Source organism: Panulirus ornatus, chromosome 7, assembly GCF_036320965.1.
Source record: "Panulirus ornatus isolate Po-2019 chromosome 7, ASM3632096v1, whole genome shotgun sequence".
NCBI lineage: Eukaryota > Metazoa > Arthropoda > Malacostraca > Decapoda > Palinuridae > Panulirus > Panulirus ornatus.
In genome coordinates, this window is record NC_092230.1 from 24,364,233 (window position 1) to 24,389,476 (window position 25,244).

At 41.3% G+C, this 25,244-nt stretch overlaps 1 protein-coding gene across 1 annotated transcript in view; it reads left to right on the forward strand.

Annotated features, from left to right (window-relative positions):
- LOC139749312 (uncharacterized) overlaps positions 1–24,347 on the forward strand; it is a 276,562-nt gene extending 252,215 nt beyond the window's left edge. The window contains exon 22 of the mRNA XM_071663037.1: positions 16,281–24,347. Within this exon, the coding sequence (XP_071519138.1) occupies positions 16,281–16,411 (131 nt within the window). The 3' untranslated portion in view covers positions 16,412–24,347. The remainder of the gene's footprint in view (positions 1–16,280) is intronic.
- Positions 24,348–25,244: the final 897 nt, after the last annotated feature.

Below are 25,244 nucleotides of genomic sequence, written 5' to 3' on the forward strand. Positions count from 1 at the left end.
CAGTGAAAAGTTGTTATCGAGGATGTAAGGCATGTTTACGTGTAGGAAGAGAGGAAAGTGATTGGTTCTCAGTGAATGTAGGTTTGCGGCAGGGGTGTGTGATGTCTCCATGGTTGTTTAATTTGTTTATGGATGGGGTTGTTAGGGAGGTAAATGCAAGAGTTTTGGAAAGAGGGGCAAGTATGAAGTCTGTTGGGGATGAGAGAGCTTGGGAAGTGAGTCAGTTGTTGTTCGCTGATGATACAGCGCTGGTGGCTGATTCATGTGAGAAACTGCAGAAGCTGGTGACTGAGTTTGGTAAAGTGTGTGGAAGAAGAAAGTTAAGTGTAAATGTGAATAAGAGCAAGGTTATTAGGTACAGTAGGGTTGAGGGTCAAGTCAATTGGGAGGTGAGTTTGAATGGAGAAAAACTGGAGGAAGTGAAGTGTTTTAGATATCTGGGAGTGGATCTGGCAGCGGATGGAACCATGGAAGCGGAAGTGGATCATAGGGTGGGGGAGGGGGCGAAAATTCTGGGGGCCTTGAAGAATGTGTGGAAGTCGAGAACATTATCTCGGAAAGCAAAAATGGGTATGTTTGAAGGAATAGTGGTTCCAACAATGTTGTATGGTTGCGAGGCGTGGGCTATGGATAGAGTTGTGCGCAGGAGGATGGATGTGCTGGAAATGAGATGTTTGAGGACAATGTGTGGTGTGAGGTGGTTTGATCGAGTGAGTAACGTAAGGGTAAGAGAGATTTGTGGAAATAAAAAGAGCGTGGTTGAGAGAGCAGAAGAGGGTGTTTTGAAGTGGTTTGGGCACATGGAGAGAATGAGTGAGGAAAGATTGACCAAGAGGATATATGTGTCGGAGGTGGAGGGAACGAGGAGAAGAGGGAGACCAAATTGGAGGTGGAAAGATGGAGTGAAAAAGATTTTGTGTGATCGGGGCCTGAACATGCAGGAGGGTGAAAGGAGGGCAAGGAATAGAGTGAATTGGAGCGATGTGGTATACCGGGGTTGACGTGCTGTCAGTGGATTGAATCAAGGTATGTGAAGCGTCTGGGGTAAACCATGGAAAGCTGTGTAGGTATGTATATTTGCGTGTGTGGACGTATGTATATACATGTGTATGGGGGGGGGGTTGGGCCATTTCTTTCGTCTGTTTCCTTGCGCTACCTCGCAAACGCAGGAGACAGCGACAAAGTATAATAAAAAAAAAATAAAAAAATGACTACTTACTGTCTCAGGAGTCCTATCTCTTTATGAGGCTCCTGCAACACTCAGACCACATCCAGCTTACATTTCCCTGCTATTGGAAGTATTGCAAACTTGGCCTGTAGGAGCCATTAGAGATGTCCTGATTAACACCAGCACTTCTTCATATTAACTAGTCCTGATTTGATTATAAATGAATATGACTACCTACTGCCTCAGGAGTCGTATCTCTTTATGAGGCTCCTGCAACACTTAGAAAGCAGACCAGATCCACCAGTCAGTACCATAGTTCAAGTGTAGCAATATTGTGTGTGCACCTACATGCAGAGAGTGCTGGGTGATTAAGTAATAAGTACTTGATATCTTCCTTGTGGTAGTCATATTGTGGACATGAAGGGTCTTGGGACATGTTAAAACATTGTTTGTAGTGTTGCAGAGATGGATAATGACTAGAGCATAGACGGGAAAGTAGGACTGTAGTTCGTCTGAGAAATTTTTTGATTGGTATATTATCTGGTGGATTGGAGTTTAAGACTTGAGCTAGGAGAATGGGTGTGTATAGTGCTTGTGCTTGTCATGTTATTTCCGTGTGTATGTATTTATGTGCTGAAAAAGGACTGATGATTGGGAATACCTGGTTTAAAAAGCGAGATATACATAAGTATACTTATGTAAGTAGGAGAGATGGCCAGAGAGCGGTATTGGATTACGTGTTAATTGACAGGCGTGCGAAAGAGAGACTTTTGGATGTTAATGTGCTGAGAGGTGCAACTGGAGGGATGTCTGATCATTATCTTGTGGAGGCTAAGATGAAGATTTGTATGGGTTTTCAGAAAAGAAGAGTGAATGTTGGGGTGAAGAGGGTGGTGAGAGTAAGTGAGCTTGGGAAGGAGACCTGTGTGAGGAAGTACCAGGAGAGACTGAGTACAGAATGGAAAAAGGTGAGAACAATGGAAGTAAGGGGAGTGGGGGAGGAATGGGATGTATTTAGGGAATCAGTGATGGATTGCGCAAAAGATGCTTGTGGCATGAGAAGAGTGGGAGGTGGGTTGATTAGAAAGGGTAGTGAGTGGTGGGATGAAGAAGTAAGAGTATTAGTGAAAGAGAAGAGAGAGGCATTTGGACGATTTTTGCAGGGAAAAAATGCAATTGAGTGGTAGATGTATAAAAGAAAGAGACAGGAGGTCAAGAGAAAGGTGCAAGAGGTGAAAAAAAGGGCAAATGAGAGTTGGGGTGAGAGAGTATCATTAAATTTTAGGGAGAATAAAAAGATGTTCTGGAAGGAGGTAAATAAAGTGCGTAAGACAAGGGAGCAAATGGGAACTTCAGTGAAGGGCGCAAATGGGGAGGTGATAACAAGTAGTGGTGATGTGAGGAGATGGAGTGAGTATTTTGAAGGTTTGTTGAATGTGTTTGATGATAGAGTGGCAGATATAGGGTGTTTTGGTCGAGGTGGTGTGCAAAGTGAGAGGGTTAGGGAAAATGATTTGGTAAACAGAGAAGAGGTAGTGAAAGCTTTGCGGAAGATGAAAGCCGGCAAGGCAGCAGGTTTGGATGGTATTGCAGTGGAATTTATTAAAAAAGGGGGTGACTGTATTGTTGACTGGTTGGTAAGGTTATTTAATGTATGTATGACTCATGGTGAGGTGCCTGAGGATTGGCAGAATGCGTGCATAGTGCCATTGTACAAAGGCAAAGGGGATAAGAGTGAGTGCTCAAATTACAGAGGTATAAGTTTGTTGAGTATTCCTGGTAAATTATATGGGAGGGTATTGATTGAGAGGGTGAAGGCATGTACAGAGCATCAGATTGGGGAAGAGCAGTGTGGTTTCAGAAGTGGTAGAGGATATGTGGATCAGGTGTTTGCTTTGAAGAATGTATGTGAGGAATACTTAGAAAAGCAAATGGATTTGTATGTAGCATTTATGGATCTGGAGAAGGCATATGATAGAGTTGATAGAGATGCTCTGTGGAAGGTATTAAGAATATATGGTGTGGGAGGAAAGTTGTTAGAAGCAGTGAAAAGTTGTTATCGAGGATGTAAGGCATGTTTACGTGTAGGAAGAGAGGAAAGTGATTGGTTCTCAGTGAATGTAGGTTTGCGGCAGGGGTGTGTGATGTCTCCATGGTTGTTTAATTTGTTTATGGATGGGGTTGTTAGGGAGGTAAATGCAAGAGTTTTGGAAAGAGGGGCAAGTATGAAGTCTGTTGGGGATGAGAGAGCTTGGGAAGTGAGTCAGTTGTTGTTCGCTGATGATACAGCGCTGGTGGCTGATTCATGTGAGAAACTGCAGAAGCTGGTGACTGAGTTTGGTAAAGTGTGTGGAAGAAGAAAGTTAAGTGTAAATGTGAATAAGAGCAAGGTTATTAGGTACAGTAGGGTTGAGGGTCAAGTCAATTGGGAGGTGAGTTTGAATGGAGAAAAACTGGAGGAAGTGAAGTGTTTTAGATATCTGGGAGTGGATCTGGCAGCGGATGGAACCATGGAAGCGGAAGTGGATCATAGGGTGGGGGAGGGGGCGAAAATTCTGGGGGCCTTGAAGAATGTGTGGAAGTCGAGAACATTATCTCGGAAAGCAAAAATGGGTATGTTTGAAGGAATAGTGGTTCCAACAATGTTGTATGGTTGCGAGGCGTGGGCTATGGATAGAGTTGTGCGCAGGAGGATGGATGTGCTGGAAATGAGATGTTTGAGGACAATGTGTGGTGTGAGGTGGTTTGATCGAGTGAGTAACGTAAGGGTAAGAGAGATTTGTGGAAATAAAAAGAGCGTGGTTGAGAGAGCAGAAGAGGGTGTTTTGAAGTGGTTTGGGCACATGGAGAGAATGAGTGAGGAAAGATTGACCAAGAGGATATATGTGTCGGAGGTGGAGGGAACGAGGAGAAGAGGGAGACCAAATTGGAGGTGGAAAGATGGAGTGAAAAAGATTTTGTGTGATCGGGGCCTGAACATGCAGGAGGGTGAAAGGAGGGCAAGGAATAGAGTGAATTGGAGCGATGTGGTATACCGGGGTTGACGTGCTGTCAGTGGATTGAATCAAGGTATGTGAAGCGTCTGGGGTAAACCATGGAAAGCTGTGTAGGTATGTATATTTGCGTGTGTGGACGTATGTATATACATGTGTATGGGGGGGGTTGGGCCATTTCTTTCGTCTGTTTCCTTGCGCTACCTCGCAAACGCGGGAGACAGCGACAAAGTATAATAAAAAAAAAAATAAAAAAATGACTACTTACTGTCTCAGGAGTCCTATCTCTTTATGAGGCTCCTGCAACACTCAGACCACATCCAGCTTACATTTCCCTGCTATTGGAAGTATTGCAAACTTGGCCTGTAGGAGCCATTAGAGATGTCCTGATTAACACCAGCACTTCTTCATATTAACTAGTCCTGATTTGATTATAAATGAATATGACTACCTACTGCCTCAGGAGTCGTATCTCTTTATGAGGCTCCTGCAACACTTAGAAAGCAGACCAGATCCACCAGTCAGTACCATAGTTCAAGTGTAGCAATATTGTGTGTGCACCTACATGCAGAGAGTGCTGGGTGATTAAGTAATAAGTACTTGATATCTTCCTTGTGGTAGTCATATTGTGGACATGAAGGGTCTTGGGACATGTTAAAACATTGTTTGTAGTGTTGCAGAGATGGATAATGACTAGAGCATAGACGGGAAAGTAGGACTGTAGTTCGTCTGAGAAATTTTTTGATTGGTATATTATCTGGTGGATTGGAGTTTAAGACTTGAGCTAGGAGAATGGGTGTGTATAGTGCTTGTGCTTGTCATGTTATTTCCGTGTGTATGTATTTATGTGCTGAAAAAGGACTGATGATTGGGAATACCTGGTTTAAAAAGCGAGATATACATAAGTATACTTATGTAAGTAGGAGAGATGGCCAGAGAGCGTTATTGGATTACGTGTTAATTGACAGGCGTGCGAAAGAGAGACTTTTGGATGTTAATGTGCTGAGAGGTGCAACTGGAGGGATGTCTGATCATTATCTTGTGGAGGCTAAGATGAAGATTTGTATGGGTTTTCAGAAAAGAAGAGTGAATGTTGGGGTGAAGAGGGTGGTGAGAGTAAGTGAGCTTGGGAAGGAGACCTGTGTGAGGAAGTACCAGGAGAGACTGAGTACAGAATGGAAAAAGGTGAGAACAATGGAAGTAAGGGGAGTGGGGGAGGAATGGGATGTATTTAGGGAATCAGTGATGGATTGCGCAAAAGATGCTTGTGGCATGAGAAGAGTGGGAGGTGGGTTGATTAGAAAGGGTAGTGAGTGGTGGGATGAAGAAGTAAGAGTATTAGTGAAAGAGAAGAGAGAGGCATTTGGACGATTTTTGCAGGGAAAAAATGCAATTGAGTGGTAGATGTATAAAAGAAAGAGACAGGAGGTCAAGAGAAAGGTGCAAGAGGTGAAAAAAAGGGCAAATGAGAGTTGGGGTGAGAGAGTATCATTAAATTTTAGGGAGAATAAAAAGATGTTCTGGAAGGAGGTAAATAAAGTGCGTAAGACAAGGGAGCAAATGGGAACTTCAGTGAAGGGCGCAAATGGGGAGGTGATAACAAGTAGTGGTGATGTGAGGAGATGGAGTGAGTATTTTGAAGGTTTGTTGAATGTGTTTGATGATAGAGTGGCAGATATAGGGTGTTTTGGTCGAGGTGGTGTGCAAAGTGAGAGGGTTAGGGAAAATGATTTGGTAAACAGAGAAGAGGTAGTGAAAGCTTTGCGGAAGATGAAAGCCGGCAAGGCAGCAGGTTTGGATGGTATTGCAGTGGAATTTATTAAAAAAGGGGGTGACTGTATTGTTGACTGGTTGGTAAGGTTATTTAATGTATGTATGACTCATGGTGAGGTGCCTGAGGATTGGCAGAATGCGTGCATAGTGCCATTGTACAAAGGCAAAGGGGATAAGAGTGAGTGCTCAAATTACAGAGGTATAAGTTTGTTGAGTATTCCTGGTAAATTATATGGGAGGGTATTGATTGAGAGGGTGAAGGCATGTACAGAGCATCAGATTGGGGAAGAGCAGTGTGGTTTCAGAAGTGGTAGAGGATATGTGGATCAGGTGTTTGCTTTGAAGAATGTATGTGAGGAATACTTAGAAAAGCAAATGGATTTGTATGTAGCATTTATGGATCTGGAGAAGGCATATGATAGAGTTGATAGAGATGCTCTGTGGAAGGTATTAAGAATATATGGTGTGGGAGGAAAGTTGTTAGAAGCAGTGAAAAGTTGTTATCGAGGATGTAAGGCATGTTTACGTGTAGGAAGAGAGGAAAGTGATTGGTTCTCAGTGAATGTAGGTTTGCGGCAGGGGTGTGTGATGTCTCCATGGTTGTTTAATTTGTTTATGGATGGGGTTGTTAGGGAGGTAAATGCAAGAGTTTTGGAAAGAGGGGCAAGTATGAAGTCTGTTGGGGATGAGAGAGCTTGGGAAGTGAGTCAGTTGTTGTTCGCTGATGATACAGCGCTGGTGGCTGATTCATGTGAGAAACTGCAGAAGCTGGTGACTGAGTTTGGTAAAGTGTGTGGAAGAAGAAAGTTAAGTGTAAATGTGAATAAGAGCAAGGTTATTAGGTACAGTAGGGTTGAGGGTCAAGTCAATTGGGAGGTGAGTTTGAATGGAGAAAAACTGGAGGAAGTGAAGTGTTTTAGATATCTGGGAGTGGATCTGGCAGCGGATGGAACCATGGAAGCGGAAGTGGATCATAGGGTGGGGGAGGGGGCGAAAATTCTGGGGGCCTTGAAGAATGTGTGGAAGTCGAGAACATTATCTCGGAAAGCAAAAATGGGTATGTTTGAAGGAATAGTGGTTCCAACAATGTTGTATGGTTGCGAGGCGTGGGCTATGGATAGAGTTGTGCGCAGGAGGATGGATGTGCTGGAAATGAGATGTTTGAGGACAATGTGTGGTGTGAGGTGGTTTGATCGAGTGAGTAACGTAAGGGTAAGAGAGATTTGTGGAAATAAAAAGAGCGTGGTTGAGAGAGCAGAAGAGGGTGTTTTGAAGTGGTTTGGGCACATGGAGAGAATGAGTGAGGAAAGATTGACCAAGAGGATATATGTGTCGGAGGTGGAGGGAACGAGGAGAAGAGGGAGACCAAATTGGAGGTGGAAAGATGGAGTGAAAAAGATTTTGTGTGATCGGGGCCTGAACATGCAGGAGGGTGAAAGGAGGGCAAGGAATAGAGTGAATTGGAGCGATGTGGTATACCGGGGTTGACGTGCTGTCAGTGGATTGAATCAAGGTATGTGAAGCGTCTGGGGTAAACCATGGAAAGCTGTGTAGGTATGTATATTTGCGTGTGTGGACGTATGTATATACATGTGTATGGGGGGGTTGGGCCATTTCTTTCGTCTGTTTCCTTGCGCTACCTCGCAAACGCGGGAGACAGCGACAAAGTATAATAAAAAAAAAAATAAAAAAATGACTACTTACTGTCTCAGGAGTCCTATCTCTTTATGAGGCTCCTGCAACACTCAGACCACATCCAGCTTACATTTCCCTGCTATTGGAAGTATTGCAAACTTGGCCTGTAGGAGCCATTAGAGATGTCCTGATTAACACCAGCACTTCTTCATATTAACTAGTCCTGATTTGATTATAAATGAATATGACTACCTACTGCCTCAGGAGTCGTATCTCTTTATGAGGCTCCTGCAACACTTAGAAAGCAGACCAGATCCACCAGTCAGTACCATAGTTCAAGTGTAGCAATATTGTGTGTGCACCTACATGCAGAGAGTGCTGGGTGATTAAGTAATAAGTACTTGATATCTTCCTTGTGGTAGTCATATTGTGGACATGAAGGGTCTTGGGACATGTTAAAACATTGTTTGTAGTGTTGCAGAGATGGATAATGACTAGAGCATAGACGGGAAAGTAGGACTGTAGTTCGTCTGAGAAATTTTTTGATTGGTATATTATCTGGTGGATTGGAGTTTAAGACTTGAGCTAGGAGAATGGGTGTGTATAGTGCTTGTGCTTGTCATGTTATTTCCGTGTGTATGTATTTATGTGCTGAAAAAGGACTGATGATTGGGAATACCTGGTTTAAAAAGCGAGATATACATAAGTATACTTATGTAAGTAGGAGAGATGGCCAGAGAGCGTTATTGGATTACGTGTTAATTGACAGGCGTGCGAAAGAGAGACTTTTGGATGTTAATGTGCTGAGAGGTGCAACTGGAGGGATGTCTGATCATTATCTTGTGGAGGCTAAGATGAAGATTTGTATGGGTTTTCAGAAAAGAAGAGTGAATGTTGGGGTGAAGAGGGTGGTGAGAGTAAGTGAGCTTGGGAAGGAGACCTGTGTGAGGAAGTACCAGGAGAGACTGAGTACAGAATGGAAAAAGGTGAGAACAATGGAAGTAAGGGGAGTGGGGGAGGAATGGGATGTATTTAGGGAATCAGTGATGGATTGCGCAAAAGATGCTTGTGGCATGAGAAGAGTGGGAGGTGGGTTGATTAGAAAGGGTAGTGAGTGGTGGGATGAAGAAGTAAGAGTATTAGTGAAAGAGAAGAGAGAGGCATTTGGACGATTTTTGCAGGGAAAAAATGCAATTGAGTGGTAGATGTATAAAAGAAAGAGACAGGAGGTCAAGAGAAAGGTGCAAGAGGTGAAAAAAAGGGCAAATGAGAGTTGGGGTGAGAGAGTATCATTAAATTTTAGGGAGAATAAAAAGATGTTCTGGAAGGAGGTAAATAAAGTGCGTAAGACAAGGGAGCAAATGGGAACTTCAGTGAAGGGCGCAAATGGGGAGGTGATAACAAGTAGTGGTGATGTGAGGAGATGGAGTGAGTATTTTGAAGGTTTGTTGAATGTGTTTGATGATAGAGTGGCAGATATAGGGTGTTTTGGTCGAGGTGGTGTGCAAAGTGAGAGGGTTAGGGAAAATGATTTGGTAAACAGAGAAGAGGTAGTGAAAGCTTTGCGGAAGATGAAAGCCGGCAAGGCAGCAGGTTTGGATGGTATTGCAGTGGAATTTATTAAAAAAGGGGGTGACTGTATTGTTGACTGGTTGGTAAGGTTATTTAATGTATGTATGACTCATGGTGAGGTGCCTGAGGATTGGCAGAATGCGTGCATAGTGCCATTGTACAAAGGCAAAGGGGATAAGAGTGAGTGCTCAAATTACAGAGGTATAAGTTTGTTGAGTATTCCTGGTAAATTATATGGGAGGGTATTGATTGAGAGGGTGAAGGCATGTACAGAGCATCAGATTGGGGAAGAGCAGTGTGGTTTCAGAAGTGGTAGAGGATATGTGGATCAGGTGTTTGCTTTGAAGAATGTATGTGAGGAATACTTAGAAAAGCAAATGGATTTGTATGTAGCATTTATGGATCTGGAGAAGGCATATGATAGAGTTGATAGAGATGCTCTGTGGAAGGTATTAAGAATATATGGTGTGGGAGGAAAGTTGTTAGAAGCAGTGAAAAGTTGTTATCGAGGATGTAAGGCATGTTTACGTGTAGGAAGAGAGGAAAGTGATTGGTTCTCAGTGAATGTAGGTTTGCGGCAGGGGTGTGTGATGTCTCCATGGTTGTTTAATTTGTTTATGGATGGGGTTGTTAGGGAGGTAAATGCAAGAGTTTTGGAAAGAGGGGCAAGTATGAAGTCTGTTGGGGATGAGAGAGCTTGGGAAGTGAGTCAGTTGTTGTTCGCTGATGATACAGCGCTGGTGGCTGATTCATGTGAGAAACTGCAGAAGCTGGTGACTGAGTTTGGTAAAGTGTGTGGAAGAAGAAAGTTAAGTGTAAATGTGAATAAGAGCAAGGTTATTAGGTACAGTAGGGTTGAGGGTCAAGTCAATTGGGAGGTGAGTTTGAATGGAGAAAAACTGGAGGAAGTGAAGTGTTTTAGATATCTGGGAGTGGATCTGGCAGCGGATGGAACCATGGAAGCGGAAGTGGATCATAGGGTGGGGGAGGGGGCGAAAATTCTGGGGGCCTTGAAGAATGTGTGGAAGTCGAGAACATTATCTCGGAAAGCAAAAATGGGTATGTTTGAAGGAATAGTGGTTCCAACAATGTTGTATGGTTGCGAGGCTTGGGCTATGGATAGAGTTGTGCGCAGGAGGATGGATGTGCTGGAAATGAGATGTTTGAGGACAATGTGTGGTGTGAGGTGGTTTGATCGAGTGAGTAACGTAAGGGTAAGAGAGATTTGTGGAAATAAAAAGAGCGTGGTTGAGAGAGCAGAAGAGGGTGTTTTGAAGTGGTTTGGGCACATGGAGAGAATGAGTGAGGAAAGATTGACCAAGAGGATATATGTGTCGGAGGTGGAGGGAACGAGGAGAAGAGGGAGACCAAATTGGAGGTGGAAAGATGGAGTGAAAAAGATTTTGTGTGATCGGGGCCTGAACATGCAGGAGGGTGAAAGGAGGGCAAGGAATAGAGTGAATTGGAGCGATGTGGTATACCGGGGTTGACGTGCTGTCAGTGGATTGAATCAAGGTATGTGAAGCGTCTGGGGTAAACCATGGAAAGCTGTGTAGGTATATATATTTGCGTGTGTGGACGTATGTATATACATGTGTATGGGGGGGTTGGGCCATTTCTTTCGTCTGTTTCCTTGCGCTACCTCGCAAACGCGGGAGACAGCGACAAAGTATAATAAAAAAAAAAATAAAAAAATGACTACTTACTGTCTCAGGAGTCCTATCTCTTTATGAGGCTCCTGCAACACTCAGACCACATCCAGCTTACATTTCCCTGCTATTGGAAGTATTGCAAACTTGGCCTGTAGGAGCCATTAGAGATGTCCTGATTAACACCAGCACTTCTTCATATTAACTAGTCCTGATTTGATTATAAATGAATATGACTACCTACTGCCTCAGGAGTCGTATCTCTTTATGAGGCTCCTGCAACACTTAGAAAGCAGACCAGATCCACCAGTCAGTACCATAGTTCAAGTGTAGCAATATTGTGTGTGCACCTACATGCAGAGAGTGCTGGGTGATTAAGTAATAAGTACTTGATATCTTCCTTGTGGTAGTCATATTGTGGACATGAAGGGTCTTGGGACATGTTAAAACATTGTTTGTAGTGTTGCAGAGATGGATAATGACTAGAGCATAGACGGGAAAGTAGGACTGTAGTTCGTCTGAGAAATTTTTTGATTGGTATATTATCTGGTGGATTGGAGTTTAAGACTTGAGCTAGGAGAATGGGTGTGTATAGTGCTTGTGCTTGTCATGTTATTTCCGTGTGTATGTATTTATGTGCTGAAAAAGGACTGATGATTGGGAATACCTGGTTTAAAAAGCGAGATATACATAAGTATACTTATGTAAGTAGGAGAGATGGCCAGAGAGCGGTATTGGATTACGTGTTAATTGACAGGCGTGCGAAAGAGAGACTTTTGGATGTTAATGTGCTGAGAGGTGCAACTGGAGGGATGTCTGATCATTATCTTGTGGAGGCTAAGATGAAGATTTGTATGGGTTTTCAGAAAAGAAGAGTGAATGTTGGGGTGAAGAGGGTGGTGAGAGTAAGTGAGCTTGGGAAGGAGACCTGTGTGAGGAAGTACCAGGAGAGACTGAGTACAGAATGGAAAAAGGTGAGAACAATGGAAGTAAGGGGAGTGGGGGAGGAATGGGATGTATTTAGGGAATCAGTGATGGATTGCGCAAAAGATGCTTGTGGCATGAGAAGAGTGGGAGGTGGGTTGATTAGAAAGGGTAGTGAGTGGTGGGATGAAGAAGTAAGAGTATTAGTGAAAGAGAAGAGAGAGGCATTTGGACGATTTTTGCAGGGAAAAAATGCAATTGAGTGGTAGATGTATAAAAGAAAGAGACAGGAGGTCAAGAGAAAGGTGCAAGAGGTGAAAAAAAGGGCAAATGAGAGTTGGGGTGAGAGAGTATCATTAAATTTTAGGGAGAATAAAAAGATGTTCTGGAAGGAGGTAAATAAAGTGCGTAAGACAAGGGAGCAAATGGGAACTTCAGTGAAGGGCGCAAATGGGGAGGTGATAACAAGTAGTGGTGATGTGAGGAGATGGAGTGAGTATTTTGAAGGTTTGTTGAATGTGTTTGATGATAGAGTGGCAGATATAGGGTGTTTTGGTCGAGGTGGTGTGCAAAGTGAGAGGGTTAGGGAAAATGATTTGGTAAACAGAGAAGAGGTAGTGAAAGCTTTGCGGAAGATGAAAGCCGGCAAGGCAGCAGGTTTGGATGGTATTGCAGTGGAATTTATTAAAAAAGGGGGTGACTGTATTGTTGACTGGTTGGTAAGGTTATTTAATGTATGTATGACTCATGGTGAGGTGCCTGAGGATTGGCAGAATGCGTGCATAGTGCCATTGTACAAAGGCAAAGGGGATAAGAGTGAGTGCTCAAATTACAGAGGTATAAGTTTGTTGAGTATTCCTGGTAAATTATATGGGAGGGTATTGATTGAGAGGGTGAAGGCATGTACAGAGCATCAGATTGGGGAAGAGCAGTGTGGTTTCAGAAGTGGTAGAGGATATGTGGATCAGGTGTTTGCTTTGAAGAATGTATGTGAGGAATACTTAGAAAAGCAAATGGATTTGTATGTAGCATTTATGGATCTGGAGAAGGCATATGATAGAGTTGATAGAGATGCTCTGTGGAAGGTATTAAGAATATATGGTGTGGGAGGAAAGTTGTTAGAAGCAGTGAAAAGTTGTTATCGAGGATGTAAGGCATGTTTACGTGTAGGAAGAGAGGAAAGTGATTGGTTCTCAGTGAATGTAGGTTTGCGGCAGGGGTGTGTGATGTCTCCATGGTTGTTTAATTTGTTTATGGATGGGGTTGTTAGGGAGGTAAATGCAAGAGTTTTGGAAAGAGGGGCAAGTATGAAGTCTGTTGGGGATGAGAGAGCTTGGGAAGTGAGTCAGTTGTTGTTCGCTGATGATACAGCGCTGGTGGCTGATTCATGTGAGAAACTGCAGAAGCTGGTGACTGAGTTTGGTAAAGTGTGTGGAAGAAGAAAGTTAAGTGTAAATGTGAATAAGAGCAAGGTTATTAGGTACAGTAGGGTTGAGGGTCAAGTCAATTGGGAGGTGAGTTTGAATGGAGAAAAACTGGAGGAAGTGAAGTGTTTTAGATATCTGGGAGTGGATCTGGCAGCGGATGGAACCATGGAAGCGGAAGTGGATCATAGGGTGGGGGAGGGGGCGAAAATTCTGGGGGCCTTGAAGAATGTGTGGAAGTCGAGAACATTATCTCGGAAAGCAAAAATGGGTATGTTTGAAGGAATAGTGGTTCCAACAATGTTGTATGGTTGCGAGGCGTGGGCTATGGATAGAGTTGTGCGCAGGAGGATGGATGTGCTGGAAATGAGATGTTTGAGGACAATGTGTGGTGTGAGGTGGTTTGATCGAGTGAGTAACGTAAGGGTAAGAGAGATTTGTGGAAATAAAAAGAGCGTGGTTGAGAGAGCAGAAGAGGGTGTTTTGAAGTGGTTTGGGCACATGGAGAGAATGAGTGAGGAAAGATTGACCAAGAGGATATATGTGTCGGAGGTGGAGGGAATGAGGAGAAGAGGGAGACCAAATTGGAGGTGGAAAGATGGAGTGAAAAAGATTTTGTGTGATCGGGGCCTGAACATGCAGGAGGGTGAAAGGAGGGCAAGGAATAGAGTGAATTGGAGCGATGTGGTATACCGGAGTTGACGTGCTGTCAGTGGATTGAATCAAGGTATGTGAAGCGTCTGGGGTAAACCATGGAAAGCTGTGTAGGTATGTATATTTGCGTGTGTGGACGTATGTATATACATGTGTATGGGGGGGGTTGGGCCATTTCTTTCGTCTGTTTCCTTGCGCTACCTCGCAAACGCGGGAGACAGCGACAAAGTATAATAAAAGAAAATAATAATGTATTTTGTTGATGTTATTTTTGTTGGGGGTAGGGGAATCTGTGAATAGGTTGCTGACGTGTGGGGCAGGTAAGCTTTTTGATTTTTACTTGGGGGTTAAGGTTTGTTATGGAGTGGTTTGGGTGGGAGGGATTTTGTATTATTGCATAGAGTTAAGTGTTGAGCATAGTGAGATGGGATTACATTTGGGGAATCTTTCTTTAGTTATGTAGGTGTTGAATGTCTATAGTGGCTAGGCAGCCAGTGATTGTCCCAAGTGCTGTAGTTTGTTTTTTAAAGCTGTATTTTCTTTTGAGAGGATGGAAGACCATGGTGGTGATGATCAGTTTAGATTAGAATGGGTGAATTGTTTTTAGTGGATTTTAAAGGGATTCTTTTTCTTGTCCAAATTTATTGTCTTTGTGTTTATAGGGCATTTAGATTGTATTTTGTTTTATGTCGATGTTATTGGTGTGGGGAGTGAATTTAGTGTAGATTTGTCCAGTGATGTGCCTCATAGGGCTGTCATAAATCTAGACAGTGCTTTACTCAAATAATTTCATTATGAATACTTACAGATATATCCTTTGTGCAGAATGTCCAAATTTCTCTAATATCTTGTTCTGTCTTCATATAGTGGGGACATCCAGTCTATTTTTGCTGTATATTATGTATCTCAGCATTTCTTTCCTCGTAAAGTGATGGACATTCAAGTACATGATGTGGCAGGGTGTGGGATCCAGGAGTTATATACAGTCTGCATTCTTTGTCCTCTTCACGTTTTTCAGTTGCAAATTGCTAATAATATTTTTAACCTGATCTTAACCTCATATACACTGAGTCGTTCCAGTTGCTTTACCTTTCCTGTATGTAAAATTTGTATTCATGAGAACATGCACATAAAGTCATCATATCACTTTTTCATGAGTTTCACTTGTTCTTAAGTCTTCTTCAGATTGTGTGGTCCTTATTTTACTCTTTACTTGTTTTAGGGTTTGAATACATGTAATGTTCATTTCAGCTTTTTCAGCTACTCTTTTGGCTATCTAATATATTCACTTCCCATACAAGGGCATTTAAACTGAATGTTATGATCTTTCTTTGATATTTCATGTATTAATTGTCTGCACACATCACTGATGTATTAACAGATTGGATTCATGCTGTTAAGTGAATCTAGAGTTTCTCTACTGTGTACAATTTTTTTTCTATACTTCTCTTTTCAACATTTTCCACTCTTAGGGAGTGAATTGTGAGTGTGTGTTGTATGTGATGCCTAGAATGGTTGGTGTTTTGTTCAGTGGAAGTGATTGTCCGGTATGATTTTAACACACAATAGCCTATACATTTCACCTCTATTATTGTCTGTGAGTTTTCTCCTCTTTCTGTTTGGAGAAGATTTTTAGCAGTTTTATTTGCTTATCTCAATCGTATCTGTCATATCACTTGCAAATAGTTCAGGTCTTTAGTAGCATCAGTCAGTGTAAGCACTTGTCAGACCTAAGTTCCTTTGATCAAAAGTAGATTGTGGTTGTGTGAAGATGGTGGCAGCTGCTTGACCATACATCTATGGTAAAGCAATCTCAGGCCTCCATTCCACAATTACTTTCGGTTGCTTGGCTCAGGCTCATCGTCGTTGCTCCTAGGTGATATATGTTATTGTTCTTCCTTTTCTCTGTTACCCCACATCATCAGAAAAAAGATGACTTTTAGGTTTACAGTGCTATCCTTGAAGCTATCACAGTCAAGGTTATCCAGCAAATCCTCATAATAAGTGGGACTTTCCTCTACTGTCCTGGGTGCATTGATGTTGCACTGTTCTTCTATAATTTTGATGACCAGCCAATTAGAAATGGTGTAGGCAAGGATATGAAAACATCGTCTGATTTGCCAGTAGTTGTTTTCTGACTCATTACTCCCTTATTTACCATGTGTGAGATTTGAAATCTCTAGAACTTTTATGGCACATTTATAGTCAGCTGCCAGAGGCATACCATACAGTATTTGGCACATCTGCAGTAACTGGGTTGGTGATCTTGCCAACTGCCATGACACACATTCCTCCTCACCTTGTCCTGTTTCACCGTTATCATTTAGGTTCTCATTTAACATCTTGTGGAAATGGGTTTTATACTTTTATTCCTTTTCTTTTGTCCTCATTTTTGAATTCACATTAATTGTCTTATACCATATTCCTAAATGATGTGAAAAGGTTATGTTGGAGTAAATACAAATTAATAAATTTTTTTTCATTTTAGTTTTCACAAAGGAAGAACTGAATCAGCTATTGGATCGTAGTGACCTAACATGGAAGGGAAACCAAGGGAAAGAAGTTGGCAAACAGGTGCTTCGTGGTGTATTCAGAGTTATGAATGAAGGTGATATATAGATGTAAGGAATGTGTTGTAAGAGAAAAATGATGCATACCAAAATCAGGTAGCCATCAAAATTCAAGGGAGGGGGGAGGGCAAGAAAACTTTTTGTTGCAAATGAATATGATGCATACCAAAACCTGGTATACTATTTTAACCTGTAAATGCACTTCACAAAAATGAGGTAATGAGTCTGATGTTAATTTAGTTCTTCTCTGTTTGTGGTATATAAACCCCATAAGGTGCCTGAATCATCTAAAGCTTTCCTTCTTACACTTTCCTGTTATTATGATTTCAGCTTTTCTTGCTAACAGTTCTTCACCATGGCATGTATTTTGATAGTTTTGATCTCATATATACTTGCTAAATATGTTTATCAAAAGTTTTCCCATTTTTTTCTCTTGTCATATCTTAAAAACATTTTTTCAGTCCTTTAAGCTAAACTCTTGTCATTTATTTTATGCAGTGTGAACTTGTTGAAATATCATTTATAAGTATTGAAATAAATGCAGTCGCATTAGTGAATATTTTAAATATTTTAAACTGCACAAGAGTGTACAGGAGGTGTAACTTTCTAACATTCTTATGCCTACCATCTGTCAAGCTATGCTTTGCTCACTGATATGCACATATTCGTTCAAGGGGAGGAATTTGTCATTCCAAGGTTTTATTATGAGAAATTTTCTTATGTATCATTTTAAACTAGCATCTCTGTATTATTACTGTTACAGTTGTATATTTTATACTTCAGGAGTAACTGAAGGCTGTATCTTCTCACCTAGATACTAAGGTATATACTAGCATTCAGCCTTCAGAATCTGTAGCATCTGTTTTGTAATACTCATGACTTTTCGTGGGTCAAATTGTATTAAGTTTTTTCAGCTGATTATGTTGCATATGGTGTACCTAATGTGGTTTTGTAGCAGAGTGATATTCTTTGTTCATTGCCTGTACAAGTAGGGTAATATCCTTTTGATGAGAATTGCTCAGTGTTGGTGATGTAACAGGGGGCCTAGTGAGGATATTCCATATAAGGTTCAGTCCTCTCTTCTTAACACTACCATGCTAATGCGGGAAATGGCAAATATGTACGAAAAATATATATAATTTACTAAGAATAGGAACTGATTTTGATAATTGCTAGTTTTTAGTTTCACTTGCATCTTTTGAAGGAGTAGGAAATCCTGTATCTGATATTTCTTTGCTATAAATTGACCCTTAAACTGGTCTTTAGAATGTGAAGGAGACATATTTCTCAATACTAAATTCCATGATTTTTATCTTTTGTTGTTAAGAATCGTGTACAAGATATGAACATCATTTCTTCATTTATTTGACATTAGTTTTATTTTGTGATAATATTTTTATTTATAGGTTTGAAATGCCTGAATAGGAATTTGCAAAGTGAAGGCAGCAGGACCATGAAAGAGTAAATTAAACATTTAGAGTTGCAGAAATTCCTTTCCTGATTTACTTGACCTGAATAAATCAATTTCAGTCAATTGCACACTACCACAATTAAAAGCCACTGCTTACCCATTGACCACTGCGTCATCCTTTACTTTCATCATCCTGTTTTCCTTGGACACCGAGTCTTCGTGTAAGATTATTTTTAGAATCATTCCACATGGTATCCTGATATGTCCAAATAAGGTAGTTTGCCATTATCATCTTAAGAGTGCTATATTTATTTATTTATTTTTATTTGTTTGAGGACAATATGTGATGTGAGGTGGTTTGATCGAGTAAGTAGTGTAAGGGTAAGAGAGATGTGTGGAAATAAAAAGAGCGTGGTTGAGAGAGCAGAGGAGGGTGTTTTGAAATGGTTTGGGCACATGGAGAGAATGAGTGAGGAAAGATTGACCAAGAGGATATATGTGTCGGAGGTGGAGGGAACGAGGAGAAGTGGGAGACCAAATTGGAGGTGGAAAGATGGAGTGAAAAAGATTCTGAGTGATCGGGGCCTGAACATGCATGAGGGTGAAAGGCGGGCAAGGAATAGAGTGAATTGGATCGATGTGGTATACCGGGGTAGACGTGCTGTCAATGGATTGAATCAGGGCATGTGAAGCGTCTGGGGTAAGCCATGGAAAGTTCTGTGGGGCCTGGATGTGGAAAGGGAGCTGTGGTTTCGGGCATTATTACATGACAGCTAGAGACTGAGTGTGAACGAATGGGGCCTTTGTTGTCTTTTCCTAGCGTTACCTTGCACACATGAGGGGGAAGGGGGATGTTATTCCATGTGTGGCAAGGTGGCAATGGGAATGAATAAAGGCAGTGTGAATCGTGTGCATGTGTATATATGTATTTGTCTGTGTGTATATATGTGTGAACATTGAGATGTATGGGTATGTATATTTGCGTGTGTGGACGTGTATGTATATACATGTGTATGGGGGTGGGTTGGGCCATTTCTTTCGTCTGTTTCCTTGCGCTACCTCGCAAACGCGGGAGACAGCGACAAAGCAAAATAAATAAATAAAATTTGCTTTGTCGCTGTCTCCCACAGTAGTGAGGTAGTGAAAGGAAACAGATGAAAGAATGGCCCAACCCACCCACATACACGTCCACACACGCAAATATACATACCTATACATCTCACTGTATACATATATACACACACAGACATATACATATGTACATAATTCATACTGTCTGCCTTTATTCATTCCCATCGCCACCTTGCCACACATGAAATAATAACCCCCTCCCCCTCATGTGCGCAAGGTAGCGCTAGGAAAAGACAACAAAGGCCGCATTCGTTCACACTCAGTCTCTAGCTGTCATGTAATGATATACCGAAACCAAAGCTCCCTTTCCACATCCAGGCCCCACAGAACTTTCCATGGTTTACCCCAGACGTTTCACATGCCCTGGTTCAATCCATTGACAGCACGTTGACCCCGGTATTCCCCATCATTCCAATTTACTCTATTCCTTTGCACGCCTTTCACCCTCCTGCATGTTCAGGCCCCGATCACTGAAAATTTTTTCACTCCATCTTTCCACCTCCAATTTGGACTCCCACTTTTCCCCGTTCCCTCCACCTCTTACACATATATCCTCTTTGTCAATCTTTCCTCACTCATTCTCTCCATGTGACCAAACCATTTCAGAACACCCTCTTCTGCTCTTTCAACCACACTCTTTTTACTACCACACATCTCTCTTACCCTTACATTACATACTCGATCAAACCACCTCACACCACATATTGTCCTCAGACATCTCATTTCCAGCACATCTACCCTCCTCTGCACAACTCTATCTGTAGCTCATGCCTCCCAACCATATATATCATTGTTGGAATCACTGTTCCTTCAAACATACCTATTTTTGCTTTCCGAGATAATGTTCTCGACTTCCACACATTCTTCAACGCTCCCAGAACTTTCGCCCCCTCACCCACCCTATGATTCACTTCCACTTCCATGGTTCCATCCGCTGCCAAATCCACTCTCAGATGTCTAAAACACTTCACTTCCTCCAGTTTTTCTCCATTCAAACTTACCTCCCAGTTGACTTGTCCCTCAACCCTGCTGTACCTAATAACCTTGCTTTTCACATTTACTCTCAGCTTTCTTATTTCACACACTTTACCAAATTCAGTCACCAGCTTCTGCAGTTTCTCACACGAATCAGCCACTAGCGCTGTATCATCAGCGAACAACAACCGACTCACTTCCCAAGTTCTCTCATCCACAACAGACTGCATACTTGCCCCTCCTTCCAAAACTCTTGCATTCACCTCCCTAACAACCCCATCCATAAACAAATTAAACAACCATGGAGACATCACACACCCCTGCCGCAAACCTTCATTCACTGAGAACCAATCACTTTCCTCTCTTCCTACACGTACACATACCTTACATCCTTGATAAAAACTTTTCACTGCTTCTAACAACTTGCCTCCCACACCATATATTCTTGATACCTTCCACAGAGCATCTGTATCAACTCTATCATATGCCTTCTCCAAATCCATCAATGCCACATACAAACCATTTGCTTTTCTAAGTATTTCTCACATACATTCTTCAAAGCAAACACCAGATCCACACATCCTCTACCACTTCAGAAACCACACTGCTCTTCCGCAATCTGATGCTCTGTACGTGCCTTCACCCTCTCAATCAATACCCTCCCATATAATTTCCCAGGACTACTCAACAAACTTATACCTTTGTAATTTGAGCACTCACTTTTATCCCCTTTGCCTTTGTACAGTGGCACTATGCAAACATTCTGCCAATCCTCAGGCACCTCACCAAGAGTCATACATACATTAGATAACCTTACCAACCAGTCAACAACACAGTCACCCCCATTTTTGATAAATTCCACTGCAATACCATCCAAACCTGCTGCCTTGCCGGCTTTCATCTTCCGCAGATCTTTTACTACCTCCTCTCTGTTTTCCAAATCATTCTCCTTAACCCTATCACTTTGCACACCACCTCGACCATAACACCCTATATTTGCCACTCTATCATCAAACACATTCAACAAACCTTCAAAATACTCATTCCATCTCCTTCTCACATCACCACTACTTGTTATCACCTCCCTATTAGCCCCCTTCACTGAAGTTCCCATTTGTTCCCTTGTCTCACGCACTTTATTTACCTCCTTCCAAAACATCTTTTTATTCTCCCTAAAATTTAATGATACTCTCTCACCCCAACTCTCATTTGCCCTCTTTTTCACCTCTTGCACCTTTCTCTTGACCTCCTGCCTCTTTCTTTTATACATCTCCCACTCATTTGCATTATTTCCCTGCAAAAATCGTCCAAATGCCTCTCTCTTCTCTTTCACTAATAATCTTACTTCTTCATCCCACCATTCACTTTCCTTTCTAATCTACCCACTTCCCACGCTTCTCATGCCACAAGCACCTTTTGCATAAGCCATCACTGATTCCCTAAATACATCCCATTCCTCCCCCACTCCCCTTATGTCTTTTGTTGTCACCTTTTTTCATTCTGTATTCAGTCTCTCCTGGTACTTCCTCAGACAAGTCTCCTTCCCAAGCTCACTTACTCTCACCACTCTCTTCACCCCAACATTCTCTCTTCTTTTCTGAAAACCTCTACAAATCTTCACCTTCGCCTCCACAAGATAATGATCAGACACCCTCCAGTTGCACCTCTCAGCTCATTAACATCTAAAAGTCTCTCTTTTGCGTGCCTATCAATTAACACATAATCCAATAATGCTCTCTGGTCATCTCTCCTACTTACATATGTATACTTATGTATATCTCTCTTTTTGAGCCAGGTATTCCCAATCACCATTCCTTTTTCAGTACATAAATCTACAAGCTCTTCACCATTTCCATTTACAACACTGAACACCCCATGTACACCAATTATTCCCTCAACTGCCACATGATTCACCTTTGCATTCAAATCACCAATCACTATAACCTGGTCTCATGCATCAAAACTACTAACACACTCACTCAGCTTCTCCCAAAACACTTGCCTCTCATGATCTTTCTTCTCATGCCCAGCTGCATATGCACCAATAATAACCCATCTCTCTCCATCCATTTTCAGTTTTACCTATTTCAATCTAGAGTTTACTTTCTTACACTCTGTCACATACTCCCACCACTCCTGTTTCAGGAGTAGTGCTACTCCTTCCCTTGCTCTTGTCCTCTCACTAACCCCTGACTTTACTCCCAAGACATTCCCAAACCACTCTTCCTCTTTACCCTTGAGCTTCATTTCACTCAGAGCCAAAACATCCAGGTTCCTTTCCTCAAACATACTACCTGTCTCTCCTTTTTTCTCATCTTGGTTACATCCACACACATTTAGACACCCCAATCTGAGTCTTCGAGGGGGATGAGCACTCCCTGCGTGACACCTTCTCCTGTTTCCCCTTTTAGAAAGTTAAAATACAAGGAGGGAAGGGTTTCCAGCCCCCCTGCTCCCGTCCCCTTTAGTGGCCTTCCACAGTATGTGAGGAATGCGTGGGAAGTATTCTTTCTCCCCATCCCCAGAGATAAGAGTGCTACAGAGCTTTATTTATTTACACTGTACATCAGGATAAGGGGACCTGCATCAGGGAACACTAAACATTTCCAACTATGATTTCCTTAGGTAATTGAGCCTTTTAAATGTCTCTGCAGGCTAGGTAGAGCTGCAGGTAACATGATATATGGTGAGTAAAAGACCTGTGGTTTATTGAAATATGATTGGGAAAATTCTGAAATATGCGGCATAATGAAACCTACTGAAAATCACATGCCAGTAATAGTTAAGTGTGAAACGTTCAAACTCACCAAATTCCATGGACCATTTTATGTAATCCATTTTGATTAATTATACTTTTTTTCATATCTGTTTGCCTTTTCCCACTTTATCAGGATAGGATCAGGAACAGACAACTGAACCCACATGAAAAAATTCAAATTTGGCTCCATCATCTGTTCCTTCTTTTGGAAAATAATAGTACAGAAGAGAAGAATTTCCAATCCCCACTCCTGTCTATCTTAAGTTGTCTACTACAACCTGCAGGAAATATATGGGTATTATTCATTTTCCCATATCCCAGTCAAACCTGTTTATCTCACCATTTCATGTGAATTCTGAATTATACTTTTACTTTACAATTTTAGCCGGTATACCACTGTTTATTTTTTCCCATTACCTTTATACACCAAGTGGGACATGGACATAGGCCCTGTCAGCTGCTGTTCTTTCAAAGGTTTCCCCTACCTCCATGTCCTGCTACAGCTCTGTCAGTTTTATATCATCCTTTCCCCTGCATCACTGTCATCCTTCCATCATTTATGGGGTATTTGAACAGGTCTCTTACCCTTCAACTGCCAGTTGTAAAACACAGTTGGTTGCCTGCCTCTGTTCATCTTTCTTGTGTGATCATTTCCTCATGTTTCCATTAAGTACATTTTCTTTGCTTCTGGTATGATATCCTATTTGATAGAAATGTTGACAGAGGAACAGCAAGTTTCAGTTACTCAAAATCTTTTCTTCTAGAAATTGACTTTTGATTTTTGTCCAATGAACTAAATATAGTGAAACCTCTGACAAATGATATGAACTTGACAGTTTTTGTTAATTATTTTGGGGCTCTTGATATATCCTCTTATAGAAGCAAAAGAATATCAGTTTAAACATTTTTGTTTCTCATTTGTAAAGATTTGAGGGTTTGTTTTAAATGGTACATGTTGGATAATTATTACCCCTGTTCCTCCAAATAAAAGAAACTTTAAATCAATATACTTCCTGATAAGTGGACTTTTTCTCAGAGTTTTTGAGTTTCCCTCTCTCTAAAAACGAAGAAAGTTTCATTTTCAAATCCATGTTGTTACAGTTACAGTTAGGCATTCCTTTTATGAGAGCCTGTACTTTACCACTATCTGAAACTTAATCTTTCAGTTACAGTTGCCTCTGCTCCAGCCCACCAATCCAGCTTATGATAGTGTATGGAATTCTTTGTTACTATAAAACCTTGTGAGAATTACTTCCTGCAAGAATTTTATTATTTTTTCAGTTCTTATTTCCCCATCTGAACATATAGCATAGAAATTTTCCACTTTTTATGTTTATTTTACTGCATAAGTCAGTTAGAACAACTTTTGAAAATTATTCTCATAAGTATTCCCTCAGGTTAGTTTAAGACCATGTATGCTGAAGATTAAACTTATTTACCAATTTTATGGTAGTTTTATACTACACCAAGACAAAGAAAGGTGTGTGTCTGTATTATTTGTTCATTTATTGTTTTGTTTGACAGACTTTTTGAAGTACTAGTAAGGACATGTCTACCAAAGATTGTCAGCATTAGAATCCTGTACTTACAGTTTGTGATATGTTATATAGTATTTTTTTATTCTCATTTGTCATGGAACCTTTCCATGTGATTCCATTGTGTAACAACTGTATTTCCTTATTTCTTTGGATGAAAAATTGATAAATCCTACACCATGTGAGTTATTAGTTCCTCAAGTATTTGTGACTATATGTATTGTTCTTATGCTAATTGATTTTGGATTTTATATGATGAGTGTGGTATTCCAACTCTTTAATTTTGGTTAATGCTTCTGTAAGACATTTCACCCAAAGCTGTCTGGGTTAGAATTTGATACTGCTGTATCTTTTTTTTTCTTTTTTTGTCATATCTGTACTTAGTACATGATGAGATTTATAACTACAGATACACCACAGATTTTCTGGCAACTGATGGTTCGGCGGCACCTTTACTCCAGACAAATTACATGAGGGAACTTGAAATTACCACGGCCACCAGACTAGTTTACTGGGCGGCCACAGATGGTGTTGTGTGTAGGGCGCTTATTTACATTCTGTACACTGCACTTGTTGGTGATGATACCACAATTCTGTGAGATTCTTAGCTTATTTTTCTTAAATTTAACCCTAGCTATGGCTTCTAAGACATATGAGAGTGTCAATCATGGTGTCAAACATAAACACCAGTCCATATCGATTCAAGATAAAGTAGAACTGTTGAAAAAAATGGACCGTGGTGTTTCGGTGCGTAAGTTGCATGACATCTACAGTACTGGTTCATCAACTGTTTACGATTTAAAGAAGCAAAGGGAGAAAATATTGAAATTCTATGCAGACAGCAATTCCAAGAAGCAAATGATGATTAGAAAAACTATGAGAGATGGTATGAGTACTTAGCATGATCAAGTGACGATGGAATGGTTTCAGCAGTGTTGGAGTGATGGAGTGGACTTGCCAGGTAGCATGATATTGGACCAGGCTAAGTTGTTCCATTAAGAACTTAAATTACAACATGAGCCTGACTATAGTGAAGGATGGCTTCAAAGATTCAAGAAGTGTCATGGTATTT